The sequence below is a fragment of the Oreochromis aureus genome, linkage group 14, assembly GCF_013358895.1.
Source record: "Oreochromis aureus strain Israel breed Guangdong linkage group 14, ZZ_aureus, whole genome shotgun sequence".
In the NCBI taxonomy this organism is placed as follows: Eukaryota; Metazoa; Chordata; class Actinopteri; order Cichliformes; family Cichlidae; genus Oreochromis; species Oreochromis aureus.
Genome location: NC_052955.1, coordinates 28594093 through 28618009, shown reverse-complemented (window position 1 = coordinate 28618009; position 23917 = coordinate 28594093). Strand labels below are relative to the sequence as shown.

General features: G+C 43.5%; 1 protein-coding gene and 2 long non-coding RNA genes across 3 annotated transcripts; all 3 read right to left on the bottom strand.

Annotated features, from left to right (window-relative positions):
* Positions 1 to 10546: 10546 nt before the first annotated feature.
* Positions 10547 to 12391, bottom strand: LOC120443478. The gene is made up of 2 exons (XR_005615444.1): positions 11879 to 12391; positions 10547 to 11076 (listed from the first exon to the last, which is right to left on the bottom strand). It is a non-coding gene; the product is annotated as an uncharacterized LOC120443478 (long non-coding RNA).
* An 855-nt stretch (positions 12392 to 13246) lies between these two features.
* Positions 13247 to 19987, bottom strand: LOC120443479. The gene is made up of 2 exons (XR_005615445.1): positions 19591 to 19987; positions 13247 to 16440 (listed from the first exon to the last, which is right to left on the bottom strand). It is a non-coding gene; the product is annotated as an uncharacterized LOC120443479 (long non-coding RNA).
* Positions 19988 to 20243: 256 nt separating this feature from the next.
* fzd9b (frizzled class receptor 9b) lies at positions 20244 to 23103 on the bottom strand. The gene has a single exon (XM_031752671.2). The coding sequence runs from the start codon at positions 22531 to 22533 to the stop codon at positions 20776 to 20778; it is 1758 nt and encodes a 585-aa protein (XP_031608531.1). The 5' UTR covers positions 22534 to 23103; the 3' UTR covers positions 20244 to 20775.
* Positions 23104 to 23917: the final 814 nt, after the last annotated feature.

Here is a 23917-nt window from a genome sequence, read left to right as displayed (position 1 = left end):
CTTATGGAAACAAACATGAGGATGCTAATAGAGATCAAAAATTCCTAAAAAAAATCTTAGATTGCTTGAAATGGATTCAAAACAATGTAATTCTGGCACTCTTATATAATATAACGTATAATACAAATAAAATATTCACCGAAACTGGAGGAGAGGCTTGTTGGACACCCCCTTTATCAGTTAATTGCATCAAAAATGCTCTAAAATGCGCCAACACGGTCGAGAAGTTGAGTTCAGAAATTCATGTTAGCTGAGGTGAAGCCTGGCAGCTATTCAGTTCAGTTCAATTTCATTTATATAGCACCAGTTTGCAACAACAGCTGTTTCAACGGTGCCTTATAATGTGTATTAGACAGAGAACTCATCTAATGCACAGATGATCCCCTATGAGCAAGCACTTGGCACCAATGGGGACAACGAGCTCCCTTTAAACAGGAAGAGACCTGCATCTAGTGTCTGTGTCAGCATCTGGCTGAGGCTTAACTCCAAGCCTTAATACTGTGTTAACAGGTGAGTTATACACAAATTCACACTTTGGACAGCCGTCACAAAAGGGGAAATAATCTAATAAACATTCTTATTTCTACTCAAAATCTGAGTCAGCACAAGAAGCAGTGTGGCAACGAGATGAACCTTTTTCAATTTCCAGGCGAGTGATGGGTTGAACTACCAATGAAAGGGAAGGATACTGTTGATTAACATCTGACAAAGCAGTAAAGTTACCTAGGCAACCAGAGCCTGGAATGTCATCCAATCACCAGCTACGATGTGATGCACAACGAGTGCTTTGCTTCCCGTGTGGACGCAGATTAAAGTTGGGCATTAAAAGATGGGAGTCACCAAAGACTAACTTATGACCAACCCAGGAACTACAGGGATGTGGAAAACTAAGTCTACTAATGATTCAGTAGCTTATAGATCCAAGTTAAGCAGCAATAACTTGAAGCAATCAATTTCTGTATGACTCTATCAGTCTCTCAGATCATTACAAAGGAATTTTGGCCCACTCTACTTAACAGTTCATTGAGATTTGCAAGCATTTGCTTATGCAAAGCTCTCTTAAACCACACATTTCATTCAGGTTGAGGTCTAGACTTTGACTGCACCATTGGAACAACTCGATTCTTTTGTTTTTCAGTCATTTTGTTGTTGATTTGCTGCTGTGATTTGGATCATTGATTGTCCAGTTGGATGACCCAATCTGGCAAAGTTTTGGCCATCTTAGGCGTTCATGGTCGACTCAGTGACTGCAAGCTGCCCAGGTCCTGTGGCTGCAAAATAAACCTAAATCATCACCCCTCCACCACTGCGCTTGACAGTTGGTATGAGATGTTTGTGTTTGGTTTTCTCTAAATGAAATCCTGTGTATTGTGGTCAAACATCTCCACTTTGGTCACTGTCCAAGGGACATTGTTCCAGAAGTCTTGTGGTTTGTTCCTAACCCATGCTGCCATGTTCTTTCTCCTGGGAGCCAAAAAAGCCATATTTGTTCTGTCTTTTTCTAATTGTGCTGTCATGAACTTTAACATTTAACATGCTAACTGAGGAATGCAGAGTCTGAGATGTAGCTCTTGGGGTTTTTGCAGTTTTTTTGAGCATTGCATGGGGTAACTGGCATTGCTTATGCATGATTTGGAAACACCTTTTAACCTTACGCTGTAACCTTCCACATCCTGAAGTGAACCTCCCAGAGAATTATTACTGCTCGTCGGGTCAATGGAGCCTGCACTGACTTGAATGGTGTGGAAAGCTACAGTACAAGGTTAGGAGGGGTTTCTGGTTCAATTAAATTCAGTTTCATTAATACAGCGCCAAACTACAACAACAGTCGCCTCGAGGCGCTTGATATTGTAAGGTAGACCCTACAATAATACATACAGCGACCCAACAATCATATGATCCCCTATGAGTAAGCACTTTGGCGACAGTGGGAAGGAAAACCTCCCCTTTAACAGGAAGAAACCTCCAGCAGAACCAGGCTAAAGGAGGGCCGGCATCTGCTGCGTAACTTGCGACATTTCTGGTAATGTCTTAAGTTATGATGTGGAAGTCTAAATCAAGATACAGTCTTAAAACATATGTTCAGGTGACTAAAGGTGACTAAACAACAGGAAAAAAAATAGATTTAGGAATGTAACAAACATGGATAATTCCATAGACGGCACAAGGGATCAGTAAACGGCGGAAAGATGAGTTTGAGGATTGGTCTTTGCAGTCACCTGATCCTATCATGTTCTGGAGGCTTGTGACTGTCTTTAAGCAGCACATCTGTACCTGTAACAGCTGTCACTGTAAAGTCTTTTATGAATATCTTTGTACATTTTGAACACATCCCCAGCTTAAGATGAAGTTACACCGAGGCCTGCTTGCCGCATTCTTGACACCTGTCCCACCGGTGCCATCATAGCGAGTCAGGCTCTTACTGCTCCGGCAGACAGCGAAGGTAGTTTTGAGCTGTGAGCGTAAACTCGATTTGTGTCATATCATGCCACACTTCAGAATGAGCTCAGTCAATAGTCTATCAGGCTGGCAGCTGCAGGAATGCACACAGAGAAAATGAGGACAAGTGGGGGGGAAAAAAGACAGAAAAATCCTGACAGGCTGCCAGAACAGAAAGAAGTGAAGTAACATAATCATTCGCAGAGCATGAAGGTGTCTCGAAAATTGAGTGTGAAAACCGACTCACATGACCGCAGCAGCGACATGCCCTAAATTTCCCTCTCCCCCTTCTGCTTTAAGAGCAAGTATAAATGATTATTAATGCATTATTCACAAAACAGAGCCTTCTCCCCCAATTTTTTTTTCTCCACTGATGTGCGCCTTCTCCCTTTGATGATATAACCAAAGTAAGAGGGGAGAAAAGTGAGGGAGCACAGAGACGGAGAAGTTCAGAGGATGGCTTTTTTCTCTTGGGAATGCAGAGCTCTCATCCCAAAGGGAATCCTGCACTCTTCTGAAACAGTCTGAATCTTCCCGTAGACCAAACAGCAGCATTTACATATCACTCACATAACCTCTCTCTCCGCCATGACTGCAACAAATGCCGACACCGTCAGCGCTTATATCCTCTGGCTGGCTTTCCATGACACAGGTAAATGCTGCTATATTCCTGTTCACATCACTTCCTCTTCTTTCTTTATCAAAAATATTTTAATTTAAGATTCACATGATGACACAAATAGGAAAATGTTAAAGGCAATTTGGAAAAAGGACTGCAGAGAATAACCGCAGAATCACCCAGTGAGTTCTTTGAACTCGGGGATTCAGATATGGCAGCAGCAACAATTGGATGAGCGCGCTACAGGGAAGATGAAAGGCAGTCAAACTTGTAGACGTAATAAGTGGGCTGAGGCCTTTCATGATTCATACTGAGGCTTCATCTCACCGTTCAGGCAAGCCAGTGATTCCAAATGTTGAATAGGCTTATATATATCGGTGGATTCTTTGCAGGCTTAGCAGTGGATGATACAGAGCCAGTTAACTTCCTCCCACCGTTTTCAGCAGGCATGGAGACACATGCAGTGACACAGAGCTACCCTTAAATTACTTTTTTTACCTTTGGCTTTTTAAAAGAAAAGTAGTAAATGGCATTTTATTGTCACCACTCTTATATCCGTGAGTCCAATGCAGAGCTACAGCTAGAAGGCAGCTTAGCTTAGCCTAGCATAAGTGCTAAAAGTGAGGAAATGGTGAGTCTGGCTCTGTTACTGTGCAGGGTTGATGAATAGTTCAGCATATAACACTTATAAACTTGCTTTTCCCTTTTTGGATTTAATCCGAGTTTAATAAATGAAATATAATATGTTAATTGGTGACCTTTAGAGATGCTAGTAGGAGGATTTTGTTGTCTTTGGAGAGAGCCAAACTATTTGCTTCCATGTTTCCAATGCTCAGCTAAACCTGGCTCTATCCAGCCAAAAAATATGGAAAATGTGATAGTGAAGGTCTGATAGGAAACCAGGGAGGGGAAGAGGGGATATTACAATGCACTATATGCTGAGGTTTTCCTAAATATTTGAAATTTAGTTGTTCAGCATTTTGGATATATGAAAAGAACTAGGCTTAGATGCTGGTCTGCAACCATTTGGCAACCACGAGTCACTGGAGGAACCGTGAGCATTCCCAGACTGGGAAAAACTTTGCGATTACTTTAGTTGGTGGCAGATTACTACTGTTGCCCATACAAGCTGTATGAAAGATGCCAACTTATCTACACACACTCCCCAACTATTGGAAATGGAGAACATTTGCCTTTAAAGTAAAAGTATTGTCTTTTAAAATGTGTTTGTTGCAGTGGTAAAGTACAGTTTTTGCGTTAGATTGCACTTTTCCCAAGTTTTACCTCTGCTCAACTAGTGGTTAGCAGTTAGTATTCGCAGTGTGATGTCACACACTTCAAGCTGTCACCTCGAGCTTTCACCGTACTCGTGTTTTATAACCAGATGTGACGGGACAGGAGTGGATCTGACCGCAACAGTGCACGGAAGCATATCCTGGATTGTTCTCCTTTGTGACTCTTAGAATTTACAGTTGGAAAGATTCACCAAGCCCATAAACTCATCAAGAAAGCGTTTACTGAGTTGAGGCAACCATAGGATTCCCCCCCACCCACTCCCCTGATGGCCACTATAAGAATGCACGTTGAAGGTATTTCAAACCCGGAGGCTATGTCCATTTTTTAACTGTCTATCAGTTTTGCTCACTTTTGGCACCAGTCCATGTCCATTCAAGGAAATTAAGTGTTTTGGACAATTGTTTGCTTTATTTTCTCTTTGTTTTTTGGGCATGCATAGATGGCATGCAGTAAATATTTTGCTACCATGGCTCTCCAAGAATAAATGGTTTGTATTTTTTATTTTTTTATTTATTTTTATGCAGACTTGGCCTTGTTTATGGATGACACAACTGTCACCATGGTCTGGTCATTGTTAATACTGGTCCTTTAGGCTAAGCTAACTGACTGCAGATGGTCATTAAATGTTTCCTGTACAAGTTATCATCCTTCCCAATCTACCTCTTGGCAAGAACGCAAATTCGTTTTTGCAAGTTGCTCTAAAATTACAGTATATTTTAATTTCTCTGGTAAGCAGATCAGGAAAACATATCAATCCATTTTCCGTAATCCAATAATAGAAAGGAATAAGTTGCAGAATAATTTCCTGCTACCCCAGATCATTGTTTTGCATCAATCTTATGATCAAGTCCACCTAAAGTTACGTGGTGGCCCTGCACTGTCACAGCTAATGCTCCTCTGGAGTGTGCATATGCCAAGTGAGAGGGATGTCAGCAATAAATAGATTAAAGTGTGTAATGGCCCAATAACCACCCCTGCACTTCTCCACCATGCACGGTTGATTCACTTAAAAAAATGTCTGCAGCTGTTGGGGATGACCTAAGTTCAGATTTTCTGTTCAGTAAGAAACTGGAGGAGGTTGTGTTCACGTCTAAATGTCTTTGTATAGAACGAGAAATGGAAAAAACTGTGGAAAAAATGTGAATTTAAAAATGTTTAGAAAGTGCAAAAGTGCACATGAATGCAAAACGGGTGTCCTTTGTGTTTGTGTGCTCATCTGTGCCAAGGTGTATAAGTGTACCAACTGTGTGAGTGCGTGTGTGTTATAGGAAGCAGTCACAGTGCTGCTGACGGCTCCATAAAGGAGCCTTTGAATGGCTTGGCTCTGGTAAATTTGTAGCAGATGTGGGGGAAAGAATATCCACCCAGGTTGAGTGGCCCTTCACTGCGAAGGCGACAGGAGTCCAATCCAGGGTAGGCAGACGGACGGGAGACAGGAGCCAGGAGACACACACACACATTCAAGCACACACAAACACACACACACACTTGTTGGGTGAACTCCAATCAGCCAGGAGGGAACTCTGCACGGCACTAAACAGTAGGCAGGACCGTTTCTTTGAACCACTCTGGCTCTTAAATTGAAAATAATTCTCACTCTTATTCCTAACAGAAAAAAACCCCAAAAAACGGTTGAGTTCCTTCCTTGTGTTGCTCTCTGGGCACGTTTTCCATTCGAGCGTACAAGTTAACTCCAGGTGTGTGCTTCGGGGATGGCCTCCACACACACTGGATCAAGCCTCCTTGTTCCCTCTGGACCCAGGGAGTCTAGAGCGCTCCGAGGCCAGGCTTTATGCCACCTTTCCTGGCTCTGACTGACGCCAGAGGACTGGCGGTGGGGGAGACTGGCGCCTCACCGCCAATTAACATCCTCTCACACTGAGAGCACGGCCAGGTAACACATGATAGGCCCGAGTCTTTCAAGCAAAGAGCTGGGCAGACAGTCAGGTGGGGTGACACTCATTAGCTTATCCATGTGCTGGACATCTGTCAGCGATACGACCCGAGGCAAGAGTTTCTTTCAATACGATGAGAGGCCCAGCATGTTTGAATAGATCCTACACTTGAAAATATATCATTTGACACATATAAGAAGATCTGGTGATGTGGTGTGCAAAGAAATAGTCCCACGTAAACTCCCTGTACAGCTTTTGGAGAAATGAATGGGAATAAATGGCTTCAGCCGTGCCTTTAAGTGCTGTAAAGGCAGCGTGGACGGTAAACATCACGACAAATGATTACAGAGTCCGAAAACTCATGAATAAAGTAAAAAACAGAAACACGGTTTGCACAGAGGAATCCAAAACTGTTCCCTGCACCGTGTCAGCAAATCCAGCCCCGACTTTAATTAAAAGTAGTCTGGAACATTTATCACATGAGGGCACTGAAGCTCATTCACACAGTTTCTGCCTCCTACACAGGCAATTACAGCTGATAGATGGAAGGCTTAGCTTTATTACCTGCATTGCTATAAACACGGTGTATGTACAAGAAGCTTTTCTTTTTTTTTTTCTGGTGATGAGGGATCCTATGTGCCAGCTCATAAATGAGGCCCCAGCACCGGAGGCAATTGGTAAACACAAAATGAGCTCAGTCTCTCGCCCCTAAACTGTTACGACTGTGACCGCAGTGCTAAAGCTGTACCGTGTGATGAAGATGTCCCTTCAAAGCATAAAACTGCAAAAAAAAAAAAAAAAAAAAAAAAATATATATATATATATATATATATATATATATATATATATATATATATATATATATATATATATATATATAAATATATATATATATATAATATATGAATGCTAGGAATTGCCCTGCAGTTTTCGTCCTCAGTCTGGATAAGAATGGTTCTTGTTCCCCCGTTAGCCGGTTGACAGAAGCGATCTTGCATGCAAGGGTGCTTCTGGAAAAGCAGACCCAGGAGAGTAAGCAGATTTCCCTGTAAGCAATACGCCCGTCTCGGTGTGTAAGGGCAATGGGCACTTTGTCTGTAACTCAGGCTGTTCCATCTGACTGCAAGTGAAAACAAACAGCAAGAGAGGAAATTTCACACCCTGAGCACCTCCTTAGCAGATAAATCCCCTACATCTCCTCTCTGCCTCTGCCCTTTCTCCCTGTCTTTGTATTTGTTTGTATTTGTTTGCATTCTCATTTTTCTGACATCTGCTTGTGTTTTATTCAACAGGCCGTAACGCTCTTCTCGTTTCATCCTACCTGCAGATGAACCTTGGGGGGGGGGGGATAGAGAAAACTGTCGTGGTTGGCCGGCGGGCATCGCTTTCACTTTTAATTAGAGCTTCACACCCTAATAAATGTAGCAGAGTATCACACCCACTCATATCGCCCTATGAAAAAAGCCCACCGGGGCCAGATGTTTGCCTTAGCGAGGATAAATATCTAAGTGGCAGCTTTCTCTGTAACGGAATCTGCTCCCTCTGTCGTTTTGTCGGATTAGCTGGGGTAAGGAAAACATGAGGATCGTGTTCCGAGCGTTTCCCAGTCGCTGGCTGCTCAGCATAAACACCAGGAGTGCTTGGCCTCCCTCATATCCGCCTCCTCAGCTCCTCCACCTCTCTCCTTGGCCCCTGGGGTTCTAGCGCGGGTTTGTTTTAGTAGTGTAGCCCCAGAAGAGTGTTTGGTTGTGTTGTGTGTCACACTGGGTGAGTGTTTGATTATGTTAAGCGTTACACAGCGCAAGTGTGCATGTGCAGAAAGGCGGGAGATGTTAATCCCTCTCTGCTTTGTCCTCTGTCTGTGCAAGACGCTTCACACTGGAACGTCGCAGGAATTCATGAAGCTGCCGCTTGGAGGGTCTCATAGTTGTGCGCACATTAATAAGATGGCTACTTGGATATGCACAGAAAGAAAGGAGGTATCAAGAACGCCTCAGTATGCTCATGCTAATCAAAGAGACTCATTTAGCAGCCATGAAGGGCGATTCCCATTAGACTAATTCCAAGAAAAGACACAAAATCAGTACTGAATTCCTAAAACCCGGAATTGTTTTGTTTTTACCTTGTGTTTCATGTTTAGTTTTACTTTGTGCATTTGTCTTGTTCCCGCCAGCTGGATCACCTGCCTGTGTGTACATTTACATCATACACTCACACAAGTTTTTAGACTGAGTCACCGTCCAGGGCAGAGGTGTCAAACATAAGGCCCTGGGGCCAGAATCGGCCCAGAAAAGACTCCAATCCGGACCACTGGACAGTTTTGGGATAACACGAAGGCAGGAATAAAGTTTTGAACTTTTTGAAGTTTTACAGCTGCTTTTCCTGCTGATAAAGACCTCCCTCACAGGCATTTATACTACACCAAAGTAGTTAAATAATATTAAAAAAAATGACATGACAAAAAAAAAATCATGCTTGTAATTGGCTAATATAGAAATTTTGGTTAAAAGTTCAAGTTTTAGAAATACGAAACAGTCCGGGCAGTGAGCTACCAGAACCTTTTCTGTAATTGTACACTTTTATCATGTAGAATAATTCAAATGTGATGGTGTAATTGTACCTCTTCATCTTATTTATTAAGATATCTCCGGGATTAAATGTGTAGTTAAACATCTTTACACTGACACTTGATGTAAAATAAGTTTGACACCCGGGGCTTAAATATAACTGGACTTAAAATATGTACAAGTGTGGCCTTTTCATCAGTTAGTTAAGCAGTCAAAATGTCAGCATGTGATTAGAAGTGTAACATTTGAATTTGGAAACTCTCTCAGCCCAACTTGTAGTAGAAGAAGCTCTTTTAGAAGAGAAGTCCTGGGGCTGCAAAAAGGATGGAAAAAAGAAACACAACAACACAAAAAGGCCTGGATATTGACTGAAGATAGGAGTGGTGGATGATCATGGGATCCTTTCCATAGCAAAGACCTCTTCAGATATATAACACATAAAATCAAGTGAAGAATGCGCTCACTATGTGGCAGGGTGTTTTAAAGGGAAAACAAGAAAAACCAGCCATCAGCTACAAGAACAGAAAAAAACAGATTAGGCTTTGCAAAAACATCTAAAACAGCAGACCGGCGCTGGAACTGCATTCTTTGGATATCTTAAAGAGAATGACACGTCCTCTGTAAAACAGACTGGAGCCAGTGTGATGTATGGACATGCATAGCTTCCAGTGGTGCTGGGTCACTCGTGTTTATTAGTGATTTGACAGAAGACAGAAATGATGAGCTGCGATGTGTACGGAGCTTTACTTCCAGCTCGGATTCCACCAAATGAGGGAAAGTTGATTGGACTGTGCTTCAAAGTGCAGATAAACACTAACCCAAAAGATACTCAGGAAGAAACCTGAGGGTTTTAGGCTTTAGGTAAAGAAGGAGGAACATTCTGCAATTGCCCAATCAGATTTATCACAACATAACTTAGCTGAATTGCACTTGAAGACAGCAGAAGGAAAGACCTGGCAAAGCATCACAAAGAAGAAAACTCATTAGTTATTGAGATCCATAGGTTTCAGACTTCGGGCAGCCAGTTTTCACTTGACTCTCTGCAAATGGGACTGTATTAAAATAGATTGTTTTGTTCAGCTCCTTAAATTCAAGCAATTGCACTCTAAGTCATCATCATATAACTGCAACCTGAATATAATCTGTAAGTAATTTAAAGAAACAAAAGAAAAGTTTGTCCTAAGTTATCCACACACAGCTTTACTCGCGCTGGCTGTAACACAGTAAAAAGTAATGCATTATAATCACATTTTTCTGTAACATAGGCAGTTTAAAGCTCTGCCTGGCTGTTGTTTTGAGATTGCCAGTCCCCCCGTGGTTCAGCTGATGCCTTGACTCCAGATTTTTCTACCTGTTTTTTCTGCTTTGGTTGACCTTTTACTGAACTGGGCTGGATTGCTGTGAGTCTTTTTTCTTAAATTAGGTCTCACTCTTTGTTTTTGCAGCCTGGCGTCGTGCACACTTTGCACCTTTATTTTCGGGTCCTCCTTTGAACTTTTGAACTTCAAAAAAATCCCACTACCAAGGAGTTGCTTGTTTCCCAGTTCATTACGATAAATATGGTGTTATGTATTAATATACGCAGCTGGAATTAGTGCTCAACAAATACACACAAATCATTTATTCTTTAAAAAATCCCCAAAAGCTTAAATATTATGATCAGGAATTTTGGATTAGTAGTCTGATGGTGTGGAGTGTGTTAAGCATGTGTTAAGAAATGAAACACAGAATATCACCAGCATTATTTAATTCTGCATCTGAGGCCTCCGTGGATGATACATGTGCTGGGTTCTTTAATTAATTGCACACTTTTCTAATGAGTAAGCTTTCCTTCGCCATGTTTGGCTGTATTTTGGAAACCCGGCTGAAGCACCTGGCCCAGTTGGGTTCTGGTTTGGGGCTACAGACTGGCCCCACTAATAGGCACTTGAGCCCCCCTCCGCCACATCCGCCTAGTACCATGTTCCACTTAATGAGGCTCTAGCATAGGCTGTAAACAAGCCCAGATGCAACCCCAAAACACACACAGGAAATGTCTCATGACCATAACAACACAAGGATCCTGCCAGCTCATGGATGATGGGGTGTGAACAGGAAGGCTGATCCTTGCAGGTTTTCTCCCTCTCTCCTCCACAGGCAGTTATTATCCTGAGGGAAAAGGCCGCATGTGGTGCTGCTGCTGTAGCCCTTGGTCTGCATGCCAAATCCTCACCAGCCGCCAAGATCATCACAGACCGTTGCCTCACTCCGTTTCCACAGCCTACAGTTACAGTATGTACACAAACCGCAGTTTATTCAGCACTGTGTTGGACCTGGCATAACAGCTTTAACACGCCACAATAGGAACAATGTCTTATACAACAAGGTTTTTCTTTTACTTGTAGGGGGTTGAGACCTTGACAAAAGGTCCAGTGTTGGAGTGAGTGTGGCCCCAGCTGGTTCCTTTTACTCCGCAGACTGGCTAATGTACAGTGATCAGCCTGAGTCAACAGTGCTGGCTAGAAAAGGGCTTAATTGATGATAGGAAAGTTGTTTTTTTGGATAAATGTGTTTGACCTGCCCCAAAATGTCCTATTCAATAAATTCTCCTTTTATTTACAGAATACAAATAATCCCGGGCAACCTGAGCGGATACTTGCATAATGTGCCGAACACGCAAGTTAATTAACACACACATTCTTGCAAACAAAGAACAGAAGCCAGGCTAGAAAACTGTTTCCATTGGTGTTATATTGAGGACTCCCCCCATGCCCTTCAACTTTCCACACACACCCACAATAACAGGCACCATTCACACAGCGCCGCTTTAATTAGCCAATTAAGTCTGGTGGAGTAAAATCACCCCTCTGTTTGATGTGCTCCACTTACTCGAGCCAATTTTAAAGTGATAATTCAACATTTGTTATGTAGCGTCAGTCTGAGCCTTGTTCCATTCACCTGCTGGTTAGCTTAGCTTAGCATAAAGACTGGAAACAGGTGACAAAATTTTTTTTAAAATATTGCTAATTAAGATTTTACATCAAATTTATATAATCTTTTTGTAAAAAATAGATGAACAGAACCTCTCTTGAAACTGCATCTTGTTTGGATAAGTCAAACCTCATTGTTTTCCCTTCTTTCCAATCTTTGCTAGGTTGCGGGTTGCTAGCTTTAGCATCATGTTTAGCAAAAAGACAGAGTGCGACTAGTCTTTCTCTTACTCTAGTCTTTCTTTTACTCTAATAAAACAATAAACTATTGACTTACAATTTTTTTGTGTGTGTAATTTTGTGAAATATTTGCTAATTACAAAGATAGCTAACAGTTAGCTTAGCTTGGCAAAAGATTAATGGAGAAATAGTTTCAGACTTGTGATATTTTATAGAAATAAAATGTATAATAGCACGTTAATGACAGAGATTTAGAGGTGCTGGCTTGCAGATTTTCTTATTGCTCACACTTGTTTCCGTCTAGCTACCAACTAAAGTGATGTGCAAAACTCTCGGGCCACCCCTCATTTCTGTATATTTTGCTTCTAAGCAGCCAGACTTGTAGTTTTTTAAAATGCTCTTGATCAATAATTCTTCAGGCTTTCTGAAGGTCTTTCAGGGTTTTTTCTTTGGGCACTGGATGCTTTCTCACCAGTTTTCAGTCCACTCCTTTTACCTGAGTATTTTCAGATGACGATTTTTATGTTTGCTTAACGCTGACCTATGAGTCAGTCATTCATGAGTCAATATAAAAAGGAACCTAATTTGAGCTATGAAGCAGTGTTGAGTCAACAGATCACAGACAACTTAGCTAATTTAAAATTGTATTACTATACTCATGATTCTTTGTTGTTGAATGTATGAAAGATGCCATAGATAACACAGTTTAACAGGCAGATGATGCCAATAAGGGGATTCCCCCTTGAGCTATTAGTGGAAAACTTGTCCTATCCTTAAAAAAATGATGAAACTGAACAAATGGAGGACAAAAGAAGAAGAAGGGGCAGGCCTGAAAAACTATTTACACCAGATATACAGTATCTGGAAGTCATGTCTTAAGGAAATAGAAAAAAATCCAGAAAAGACCTGACACAGAACCTGAGAGATGCATCTGGCCCTTCAGTTGATTCACTGAAGCCTCATCAGAAATGGTCTCAGTGGAAAGTTGGCTGTCAAGAAGTTATTCTTGAGGAAGGGAAACATGGAGAAAAGACTGATGCATACCAAATTACACATGAACTGGACTGAAAATCAGTGACAACAGGTCTGATGGAGCGATTAATCCAAACTTAAAATTTGAGTTCAGTTTGTTGTCACTATGTATGGAGGAGGTCAAGTACAACAGTGAGTGTCTGTAGCCATTTATAAAACACAGTGGAGGCTTCTGATGGTTTGAGCTGCATTTCAGCCAGTTGTTTTGGGGATCTCGTCAAAATCGATGAACTCAGAAAACCACCTGGAAAGTGTCTGATTGGTAGCAGCTTTATTTTTAAGCATGACAATGCATTCTTGTAATATTTAAAGAAATTACAAGAACTTGCACTTAGTTAAGATTATGATGAACATATTTATACATATTGTATTTCTTTGTGTATTTGCACATTTGAATAAATCTCTGGACCCATTTCCCATTTTCCTGGCAAAATCTAGAGAAATGAGGGGCGCCTCAAGGACTTTTGCTAAGCTACTAGCTAACAGCTTATTGTTTGAATACAGATATGACGATGGTACTAGTGCTCATCTCAGTTCTGCCAAGAGAGTCAATACACTGTAGAATGAAAATGTAGAAAATATTCAACAAAAACAGCAGACTTGCAACTTTGCAAATAAGTAACTTTTCAGACTTTATGCTAAATCTGTAGAGGTAGCCTATCAGTCCTCTCATCTCACTCCCTGCAAGGATGTAAATGTTTGAGATCAGACTAACTCATTGTCTTGCATACAGTTTATTGGCCTTCTTTGTCATTGCAAAGGCTCACTGACTGAGAGCAGGCGTATGTGATTACAGACAGCATTAGAGCCATCAGTGCTGCAGTGCCAGTTTTTCAGAGCATTCATCATCTGAAAACTTCATGAATCAAAACAGTCAATATGAAACAGAACTAAGTCAAAAAAAAAAAATAGAGAGGAAAAAAGGCAGACAAGAACAAACTTCAAAACTCCAAATCAAAGCGTGTGAAATGCAACGGAGAATAGCAGATCCTTACTGAGCCCGGGGCTGGGGTGGGAGGGGAGGATCAGTGGGTGGGGGTGGGGGGTGGTGTGCCTCCTTTTCTCAGAACACAGAGCCGAGGGGTGAGCCTTTGATGGCGGAGCGTGACATGAGCACATTTAGGATGGGGGTGCAGCAGCAGCAGCAGCAGCAGCAGCGCGACAGCAGACACACTTTGCCAGACGACCGAGCTCCACATCTGAGCGGTTCTGATCCATTTTGGCACTCGCTGACAGAAAATCTGTGTCAACATTGTGACTTTCATCAACTGTCCTGCTTTGACTGACCCACTGGAGCTGTTCCACTTGTTTTGAAAAGCTAGACTTGAGAACTGAAGGCTGTTAAGTTTTCGCTTCCCGGCGTTAAGCAAGAGTGCCACGGATTCAAATGCTGAATGTAGCCCGCTGTTGTTGATCCTTTAGTTAGCGAGTCAATGGCACAAACAGTCCACAGGGGTTTAAAGATGTTCAGGAGGGCCATAGCAGGTTTCAGGGCCGAGCTTAGACTCCCACATCCTGTCCATTTCCACTCCCTCCCTTTAGAGTGTTTCTAAAAGCAGTCCTTGCATGGGTTTGTGTTCTTTGTTGATGCTTTTTTCACATTTTTTCCCGTCCTTTGTAACTCCTGCTCCCTCTCTTTTTCTCTGGGGAGAGACTCTTTGGTACAAGAGATTAGAGCGGGTGCTGCCTAGCAACTGAATAAAAATGGCAGCTACAAAAGGGGTGCTCTCACTCTCCAACGTCTGACCTACATAATCCCAAGCCTCTGATCGTGCAACATAACAACATGATGAAAGGCCTGCTGTGATTTAACCCTCAAACAAATACTTGCCATGGCTGACCCCCTCGCTCAAAGAGCCATCTCGCTTACTGCAGAACACCAAAGGGTGACTTCTGAAATCTTGACGGTGCCTAATTAGAAAGGAAGAAGAGGCTGCGAACGCTATTGGAAATGAGATGAATGTATTTGAGGAGATGGCAGCAGAGTGGCAAAGGAGATTAACAGTGATCACAGCAATGCTGTTGGCTTCAGAGAGCGAGAGCGAGCGGTGGAACCTCCCTCTGTTCACTGATTCATCTCTCCTTCAGCCACAGGCAGACGGAGCACAGGAACGAGTACAGAGGGATGAGAAAGCTTTACTTCTCTGTCTTCTGCTTATTGATCAAAGGACGTGAAAAAACAAAAAAATATATATTTAAAAAAAGATGCAGCAAAAAGCTGGAAACTTTTCCTTCAAACTTTCACTTCCTGTAAAGTGCTTCTACTCCGATCCGTACCTCTTATGTTTTTATTTGTTCTGACCTACAGCGCTGTTTTCATGCACTTTTCACATCTTTAACTTAATTTGTCCCAGAGTAACTTTACAATTAGAACCATATCCTCTGGGTAATGCCACTGGCTCAAACCATCTTTTGTCTTTGGTGTCTTGAATATTTCAGATAAAGGTCGCGCTCTAGAGACCTGTGGCAAAACTGGCAGTTTTATAAACCAGGAGATCACGCACTGGTTCACTCTAGTAAAAGATCATAGGGTGAGTTAAAATACACCCTTTCAGAACAGCAACTCGCCCGTTTGAGAATAATGATTGTAGCTCTGTGTCACTAATTCTATAACTTTGTATGTCACAAAGGACAAAGAGTGGATTTTACAAAACATAGTCATTTTTTCATCCCTGAAATTGGAACAACTCGAGAACCCAAAGATCCAATGTGGGCAGATTGGATATTAAGCACTAGGGAAACAATGGACTTGTAGTCTCGTTGCATTTGAAATGATTGCTTCAAAGACAGGGACCAGGTCTGTGATCACTCAGTTGTCCTCCTCAAAGTAACTTGGATGCATCAGGAAGATGATAAAAGATGGAGTCTGCGATCAGTTTGTGTTTGAATGGGGTCAAGTTGATAATAGCATGCAATCTGTTTGTGATAATACAGCAGTTTTACTCTTAATACATCATTCAGAATTGAAAATCTGATGTCTACATACATAGATAATCCCATTAAGCAGAAATTCACATTAACTACTTCAGTGTCCAACCAGAAACTTGCAGACTTGCAACAGAAATTCAGAAATTCCTCCACAAATAACAGCGTAGTTGATGCACGAATGAGCTTAAACAGCAGTCTTGGTAACCTTGCTTTCCTATGGGAGTAAAACAGAAAACAACCAGTTGGCAACCAGTTGAACCGAGTTTCCTATTGCAAAGAGATGAGCTGCCATTGCACAGACCGACTCAAACTGATTGCAGTGTGTTGGCAATCTCTCTGAATTTATAATTTAGATATACTGTAATTATCTGAGTGATTGCAGTCGCTCCCAGATGGACTGTGATTGGCTGTAGAAGAGTTCTCTCCCATAGGTTGTGGCTGTTCATTGGTTTCCAGGTGTCTGAAAGGTGCAATCACTTCCTGTTGCTTGTGGCCTTTAGTGTCAGTGGATGACGCTAAAGAGTGATGTAAGAGCATTATTAGTTATGATTTCAATACAACAATAGTCACCCATTTTTACTTTTTTCCTTGCCGTGAGCTTTCCTCACTCACTGCTCCTATATTTAACTCCTCTTATATCTGGGAGCGAGTATACACTCCTTGTTAAGGCCCCGAAACAAAACTTTTGCTTCTTTCTTTAATTTTGCCATCTCAATAACATCACAAATGTGTGCACCGGCTTGTAAGCCATGCTGCAGAAGAAGAGCAGACACCGCCGCTCTTATTGCTGTGCCTGCGTGCTCTTCATTGAAGTTTTAAATGTTGATTTGAGTCCCTTTTGGACGATGTTTAATTCATAGTTCATTCTGATTTTAATTCAAAGGAACACTTCCTCCTGTTCGTGTCTCTACCCTCGTTAGATGAAGATGAAAGGATGAAGACTGAAGGTACGTGTCCTTGAGCTCACATCACGCACAGTTACAGCTGAGACTGCGATCCACAGAGTAATAAATATCAGGTCAGTGTGATATGGATATTTAATATCTGACTTGTTAAAACTGACCAAACCTTCTAGGTAATTGATAATATTTTAAATACAAATAGACTTTCTTTCCTTTATTGAAGTGCGGCAGATGGAGCTTTTTTTTTCCAGACAGCAGCACTGAAAATATTGATGTGAACTTGGACGAGCAACAGCTGGACTTTATCCTTAAAAATCTCTCTCAAACAGCACAGAGAGGTAACTGGCGATGGACTTTCAGTACCTGTATACAAACCTCCAACAGATCTATGTATGACACAGTAATTCTGAATGGTGAAAACACCTTTAAGCATTCCCTCTGTGCTACATTTGAGGTTCTTAAACAATGAGAAACCCTCTGCAAAACGGCTTTTCATCTCTCAGTCTGCCTGCTTTCTGTCTCTTCCTCTGCTACTTGACACTGAAATCCTCATTTTAGACAAAAAGTCACCATCAAACTCGCCTCAGAGGTCGCCGCGCAGGCCGTGATATCAGCATGCGCGCGCGGCCGCGTTATGTGGTTTTTGTGCGTGTACTGGGCGTCTGATTGGAGTCCGGTTGCGAGGACTGGTGAGCTGTGTGAACTTTGGTGCTCTCTGACTGCCGCATTTTCATGGAAAGCATCTCTTTGGGGGCCTGCAGGTTTTCAATGCGCTCATTTACACATCAAAACAGCACAGGAAAGGGATAGTGCTCAAGGGGGGTGAGGGGCTGTAGAAGGGAGGGAGGGCAGGGTAATGAAGGATGCTTTATTTTCTCTTTTTACCCTCAGGGTTGGGCAGGGGTTTTAAGTCTATGAGGGAGGCGTACTGATGCCATAATGATCGCCTTTAATCAGACCCATGACCAGATGGAGGGATTTCTCCTCAGCAGACAAAAACACAGTGTCAGCAGCTAAAGCGGGATAACCGCTGAGGTGTTTTTACGCCTTTTAGTCGAAAACAAATTGTACAAATCCCGGATAAACAGAATCAATAAATACTCTGTAAAGCTCCCAGCGCACACAATGAAATTTCCCCGAGAAACCTATAAGGGAAAAGTGTTGCCTTTTCTGGGAGTAGTCTCACTCTTGGCCCAGACAAACTTGGTGCTCAGTGCGACTGACTCTGACACTATTTAACCTCCTGAGCCAGAGGAGAAGAAAAACAGCGCCGAGCCTCAGCCAAACTAAATCTTTCGAGCGAGACCGGGCTTACTTACTCCTGAAATTGGACATTACTGGAGATGGGGTGGGGTCTTCTTCAAAACAAGCCTGCTGCTGATTGGCTGGCGCTCCTCCAGCCCTGCAGACCTCAGGTGTGTGCGTGTGCGCATTTGCATGTGTGTGTGTGAAGGCAAGGTGTTCCCGGCAGCCACATATCTGGCGCCAAAAGAACCACAGCTCAAACAAACTCTGTTTTTGGAATGAACCTTTCTTTCGTTCGTGCCTCTATCTGAAGCGCTGTGCTGTGTGATTCCTTTCCTCTGTGAAAGAAAAGAGGCTAAAAATAGCTCTCAGTGACCTGGAAATGCAGCGATAGACTTCATACTTGTGGAAAAGAAACACAGCAAAGACATCCTGTCGCTGTTGCTGACCCCCCTTTTTTATTTAAAAAAAAGAGGCTTCTTATTCAGCACTACATGGAAAGATATATTTAAAAAAAGCTCAGAGGGGCTTAACCCTCTGCAGCTCCTATCTAATCAGAGCAGCTCAGCGCAGGTGGGACAAGCTGCTTTGTGTCTCACACGGCAAGTGTTTGGCCTCTCCGGGTCATGTCACTGGAGTGTAAACCGGGGAGGAAGCACGCGCCCCCGTTCAGTCGCTCGTGAACTGGAACATGTGGCCTAAAAACACCACCAGCCGAGCCTCTGGCCGCGATTGCTCTCCAAGCAAAACAGCTCTTTTTAATAGTTAAATGTGATCCACACAGTGTCAGAGTCCAGGACTCGCAGCGCTCGCCTGCCAAAACCGTGGACAACGTCTACAATGGCTGAGCAATGAAAACAAAAGAGGGGAGGATATTGGTAGTTAACCCACATCTTCTTCCAACGAAGGAAGGAATAAGTAATTTAAGTTAACTCATGCGTTGCACAAATCCACTACAACACCACCACGCCAAGTGGAAATGTGGTTAATTTACTGCAGAGACACAATGTGTCTTTGATTTAAAAACTGTGGAACAAGCTGTATTACATCCTTAATAACTCAGCTGAAATGCAAGCGGTGGAGAAAAAAATGAAAACGAAACAACTTTTAAATGTCCGGAGATGGTCAGCGAGCGCACGCCTGCTTCACCCAGCTCACATCCCGCTGATGTTCCTGGTCATCGCACTTTTTCCAAACTATCACTCCCACGAGCTGCTGCTGCTGCTGGTTGTGGTGACACAGCACACAATTACACACAGACATAATAAACTCCACCGCTGTCAAACACTAATTTCCACACAACTTGCTGTGTGTGTGTGTGTGTGTGTCTGCAGTTTACATTGGCGCTTAAATTGTTAAAGTCCAGTAATGTAAAAGCTATTTATTTTCACTTTTTTATGGACCGTGTGAGGAGATGGTAGCGCTCATGCACAGTTAAAATCAGCTTTATTACTGAAAAGTTAGCTGCAGAGGACCAACTTAGAGTATTTGTTCAATGAAAAATAATGCTATGCATACCTTCTCTCTGAATCAGCCAGTGATCGTTTATACCTCGTGGCAGTTTCTGAGGGCACGTTGCTGCTTTAGCCAAACAAAATGCACTGCTTAGCGGAATTCCTTAATTCATATCAGAAGCGCAGGCTCCAAGAGACACAAGCCGCATATAAACTCGAATATTAAGTTAATAATCCATCTACTCGATGAGCAACCACAGTTTTGGCTGCGTGCGCTAAGCTTCAATCTGTCAGTGAAACCATGCAATAAGGCTGAAATCCACTTCAGGTCTGTCCTCTCACATCAAAGTGCCGAGTGTTTGCACGGGGATCAAATAGAGCAGCGAGAGGGCAACAACAGCGATTCGGCGGAAGGATTAAAACAGCCATTAATTAAATATATTCCTCTGATGATGCAAACATTAATACTTGCCACGGTTTGTCACTCTATTCATCAGCAATTCTCTTTGAGGATTATTGTCGGGGACGCCTCTGGGATGTAGCCTGCGCTTTGGAAGACAACACACGCGGCAGCAGTCCTGCTGTAAAAAAAAAAAAAAAATCCCTGAAGAAGAAAAGCTACGAAATCTATTCAAACAATCATTTGTGGCCACCGAAACTTATTAAATGCTGCTGAAACTGTTAAACGGTCATCAAAACAACAAGAAGGCAAGAAAGTTGAGGATGAGTTCCACAAATTTATTATCCTTCAAAAGGCCAGAACCAGAGGTCTTAGAAAAGGCACTTGATTTCCCACGACCTTTTTAATAAATGTATCTAAACAACAAATCCTGTAAGAGCCAAGGTGAACTTTAAATTAAATATATTTACAATAAATAACACATTTATACAGATTTAAACAGGTAATCATGCCACTTTCAGGGAGGAGAATACGCTAATATTTCCCAACATACCTCCCCTACGAGTCTCTTTTTTTCCTCTCTTGGCAACACCGGCATGTCAACTGCACAGAACACTATGAACAGGAAACATATGGATAGCAATACTGAACATTTTTCCCTTTATGCACTGAATACTGTTTATAGTTTCTCATGGTGTAGCTTTGTGTCCCTTGGCAGCAGCACAGAAGTAAGTGACAGTTCAATTCAATGCCTCATCTTCATATTAAGTCTTTTAGCAGCTCCTTACACAGGGCAAAGGTGTGTGTGTGTGTGTGTGTGTGTGTGTGTGTGTGTGTGTGTGCTCAATCTCAGACGTGTGTGGGGTTGTCTGAGTGCAGGTCAGTCTTGGCCATGTGCAGAACCACAGCAGGAGATTTGTAGTGGCAGTGTGTGCTGCCGCAGCTGACACCGCTGCAGGGTTTCCTACTACTAGTCCTGTCTGCCAGCTTCCTGCTGCACAGGCCCTGCCAGGTCTGCAGGGTCTTGGAGCTCCAAACCCACACCCCGCTGGTGATACCGACCACCAGCGACATGAAGATCTTCAGCATGAACACGGCCACTGTGGGCACGGACGTCTGGAGCGAGCAGTCGCTGCCGGGTCCGTTAAAAGATCCGCACTTCATCTGCAGACCCCTCAGCTTCCAGTAGTCCATGTTGAGCCTCTCGTAGAAGTAGCAGACTATGACGCAGGTGGCCGGCACGGTGTAGAGGATGGAGTAGATGCCGATTTTCACCATGAGCTTCTCCAGCTTCTCCGTGTTGGTGCCCTCGGTTTTCATCACTTTCCGGATGTGGAAGAGCGCCACGAAGCCCGTGAGAATAAAAGACGTGCCGATGATGAGGTAACATGACAGAGGGATCAGGACGAAGCCTGTGAGGGCGCCCGAGTCCATGCTTCCTACGTAGCACAGCCCCGTCAGCTCGTCTCCAGCCACCTTCCTCATAGTGAGGATGACGATAGTTTTGAGAGCAGGGATGCCCCAAGCAGCCATGTGGAAGTAGTTGCTGTGAGCTTCAATAGCCTCGTGGCCCCACTTCTTCCCTGCAGCCAGGAACCAGGTGAGAGTGAGGATGACCCACCAGATAGATGAGGCCATGCCAAAGTAGTAGAGGATGAGGAAGACGATGGTGCAGCCGGTGGACTCCAGCCCCTCCTGGATGATGTAGAGCTCACCGTGCTCACGGTCGCAAGCGATGTTCTCGGGCCCGGCCACTGAGCGGATGATGAAGGCCACAGAGTAGACGTTGTAACACATGGACAGGAAGATAATGGGCCGCTCTGGGTACTGGAAGCGGTGAGGCTCCAGGAGGAACGTCAGGACGGTGAAAGCGGTGGAGACGAAGCACAGGATGGACCACACGGTCATCCAAATGAAAGCAAAGTCTTTGTCCTGCCTGGACCAGAAGACATCCACAGCAGGGGAACAGCGTGGAGCGCAAGACTGGCTCTTCTCCACAAACTGGAACTTGTCTGGGTTCTCGCAAGAACCCACGCTGCCCGGAGAGCGGTTGTTGCCCGTGCCCGGCTGCCTGGGGCGAGAGGGCACTGGAAGCATGCCCTCCCCTTTCTTCCCCTCCGTCCTGGTTTCGTTCTCCGGGGCCTCCATGCACAGAGCGTTGGGGTCATTCCTGGTGGGCAGCTTTTCGCAATTAAGCGACTCCGGCCAGGTGTAGCTGAACTTCTTCATGACGGGGGCACACTTCTCCTTGGCCTGCTCGCACATGGGTCTGCATGCGGGGATGGAGGTGGACACTTTGTCCGTGCACATGGGGGCGAAGAGGGAGCAGAGGAAGAAGCGGAGGTGCACATGACAGCCGTAATGCACCAGGGGGGCAAACTCTTGCAGTTTGATGGCAGCCTCCTTCTGGTCGTCGTGGGCCATGAAGTTGGGCATCCGGGTCAGGTTGTAGCCGATCCCCTGGCACATGGGGATCGTGATGAGCTCGCACTTGGCCGGTCTGCCACGCTCCAGGTCGTAGGAGCCAATCTCAAAGCTGGAGCCCGAAATCACCAGCAGACACCACAAAAAAATCACCACCTTCAGCGGACAGCCGTCCATACTCATTGTTTCGGCCAAAAAGAAAAAAAAAGGGGGAAAAAAAGGGGTCTCTGTCTTTCAGAAGACACACGGGGTCGGGTAGAGAGGATCCCCGCTATTTCCCCATGTCGAGGGCAGGTCGAAATTCAGCCAGCTCTCCGTTAGAAAACCTCCCCAGCTGCACTCGGAGCGGCTCGCTGTTATTATTTAGTCCTGAATTAAAGCGGTTACTCCCACAGTCTGCAGAGATAAAGGTCCGTGACTAAAACGTGACAGTCGGAAACTTCGATACACGATTGAGGAACGAAAACAAAAACAAAAATCGTAAAATCAAACGCCGGGGAGCTGAGCGTAAATCCTTAAAGTGGACCGAGCGAAGAGGAAAAGAGAGGCAGCGATCACAGCGGCTGTTTGAGCTGCTGTGAGGCTGTTTGTCGGCTCCGGCTCTTCCTCCTCCGCTTTCAGGCTCGACACTGAAGTTTGAAAGCCGCTCAGTGGGACTTCACTGAGGGAGAGACGGAGAAGAGGAGGAGGAGGAGGAGGGTGGGCGCTCCGTGACGCTCACATTTCAGCCCGAGCACTACACAAGGAAAATTATCAGACAGATGCTGGAGGATGGTCAAATACCTCTGACATTTCTGCCCTGAATAGTATGCCTACCCTTTCGGGCGCTTTGCCTGGAGGGAGGGGGGAAGCTGCAATGCCACGACGAATATAGTCGTTTGCACACTCGAGTAAAACAAAAAATGATCGATGTGACAGAAAAGCTGCTGCACTTATTTTGCAGCTTTTCACATTAAACACGACGTAGGTTAAAAAGGCAAAAAATCTCACTCAGGAACAGCTATAATAATAAAAACTTACATGCAGGGATTCATCTCTGCATATCAACAGCGACTTTCTAATTTCAGTAAGTAATGAGGATACCATGGATTTCTTTATTTTTTTTTAATTTTTTTGTAGGAGGATATTCTACATGTTTGCTGTGTGAAAATACATAAAAGGTATTCATGCACTCGGTTATTCCTTAGTAAAATGCCAAGTAAACCTGCAGAGGCCCCCTTACCTGGGACTAGAAGTGCTGCTGTGTTGCCAGGCTTGTAGATTAATTAAATGCACCATTTAACACAGAGCAAAAGGGATGCCAGATAGTTCTGTGCCATTCTGCAAATGTTGGTATTGATCGATACCAAATTAATACAGGGCCAATATTTCCGATACCAGTATCGATACTTTTAACTTCAAAAGGCAGCTTATGCAGGATATATGAAGAATATGAATATGAAGAGCAGTGCGTCATGACGTATGAGATCAATTTGAAAATTCTGACCATATTTTAATAACCACCAAATCACACCTTTTAGCTTTTTATGTATTTTGACACTTTTTTGGAGACCCTGAAATTTAATCT

What these genes read in the sequence shown, in the direction of transcription:
- fzd9b (XM_031752671.2), bottom strand. Translation starts at nt 22,533, where the DNA reads ATGAGTATGGACGGCTGTCCGCTGAAGGTGGTGATTTTTTTGTGGTGT.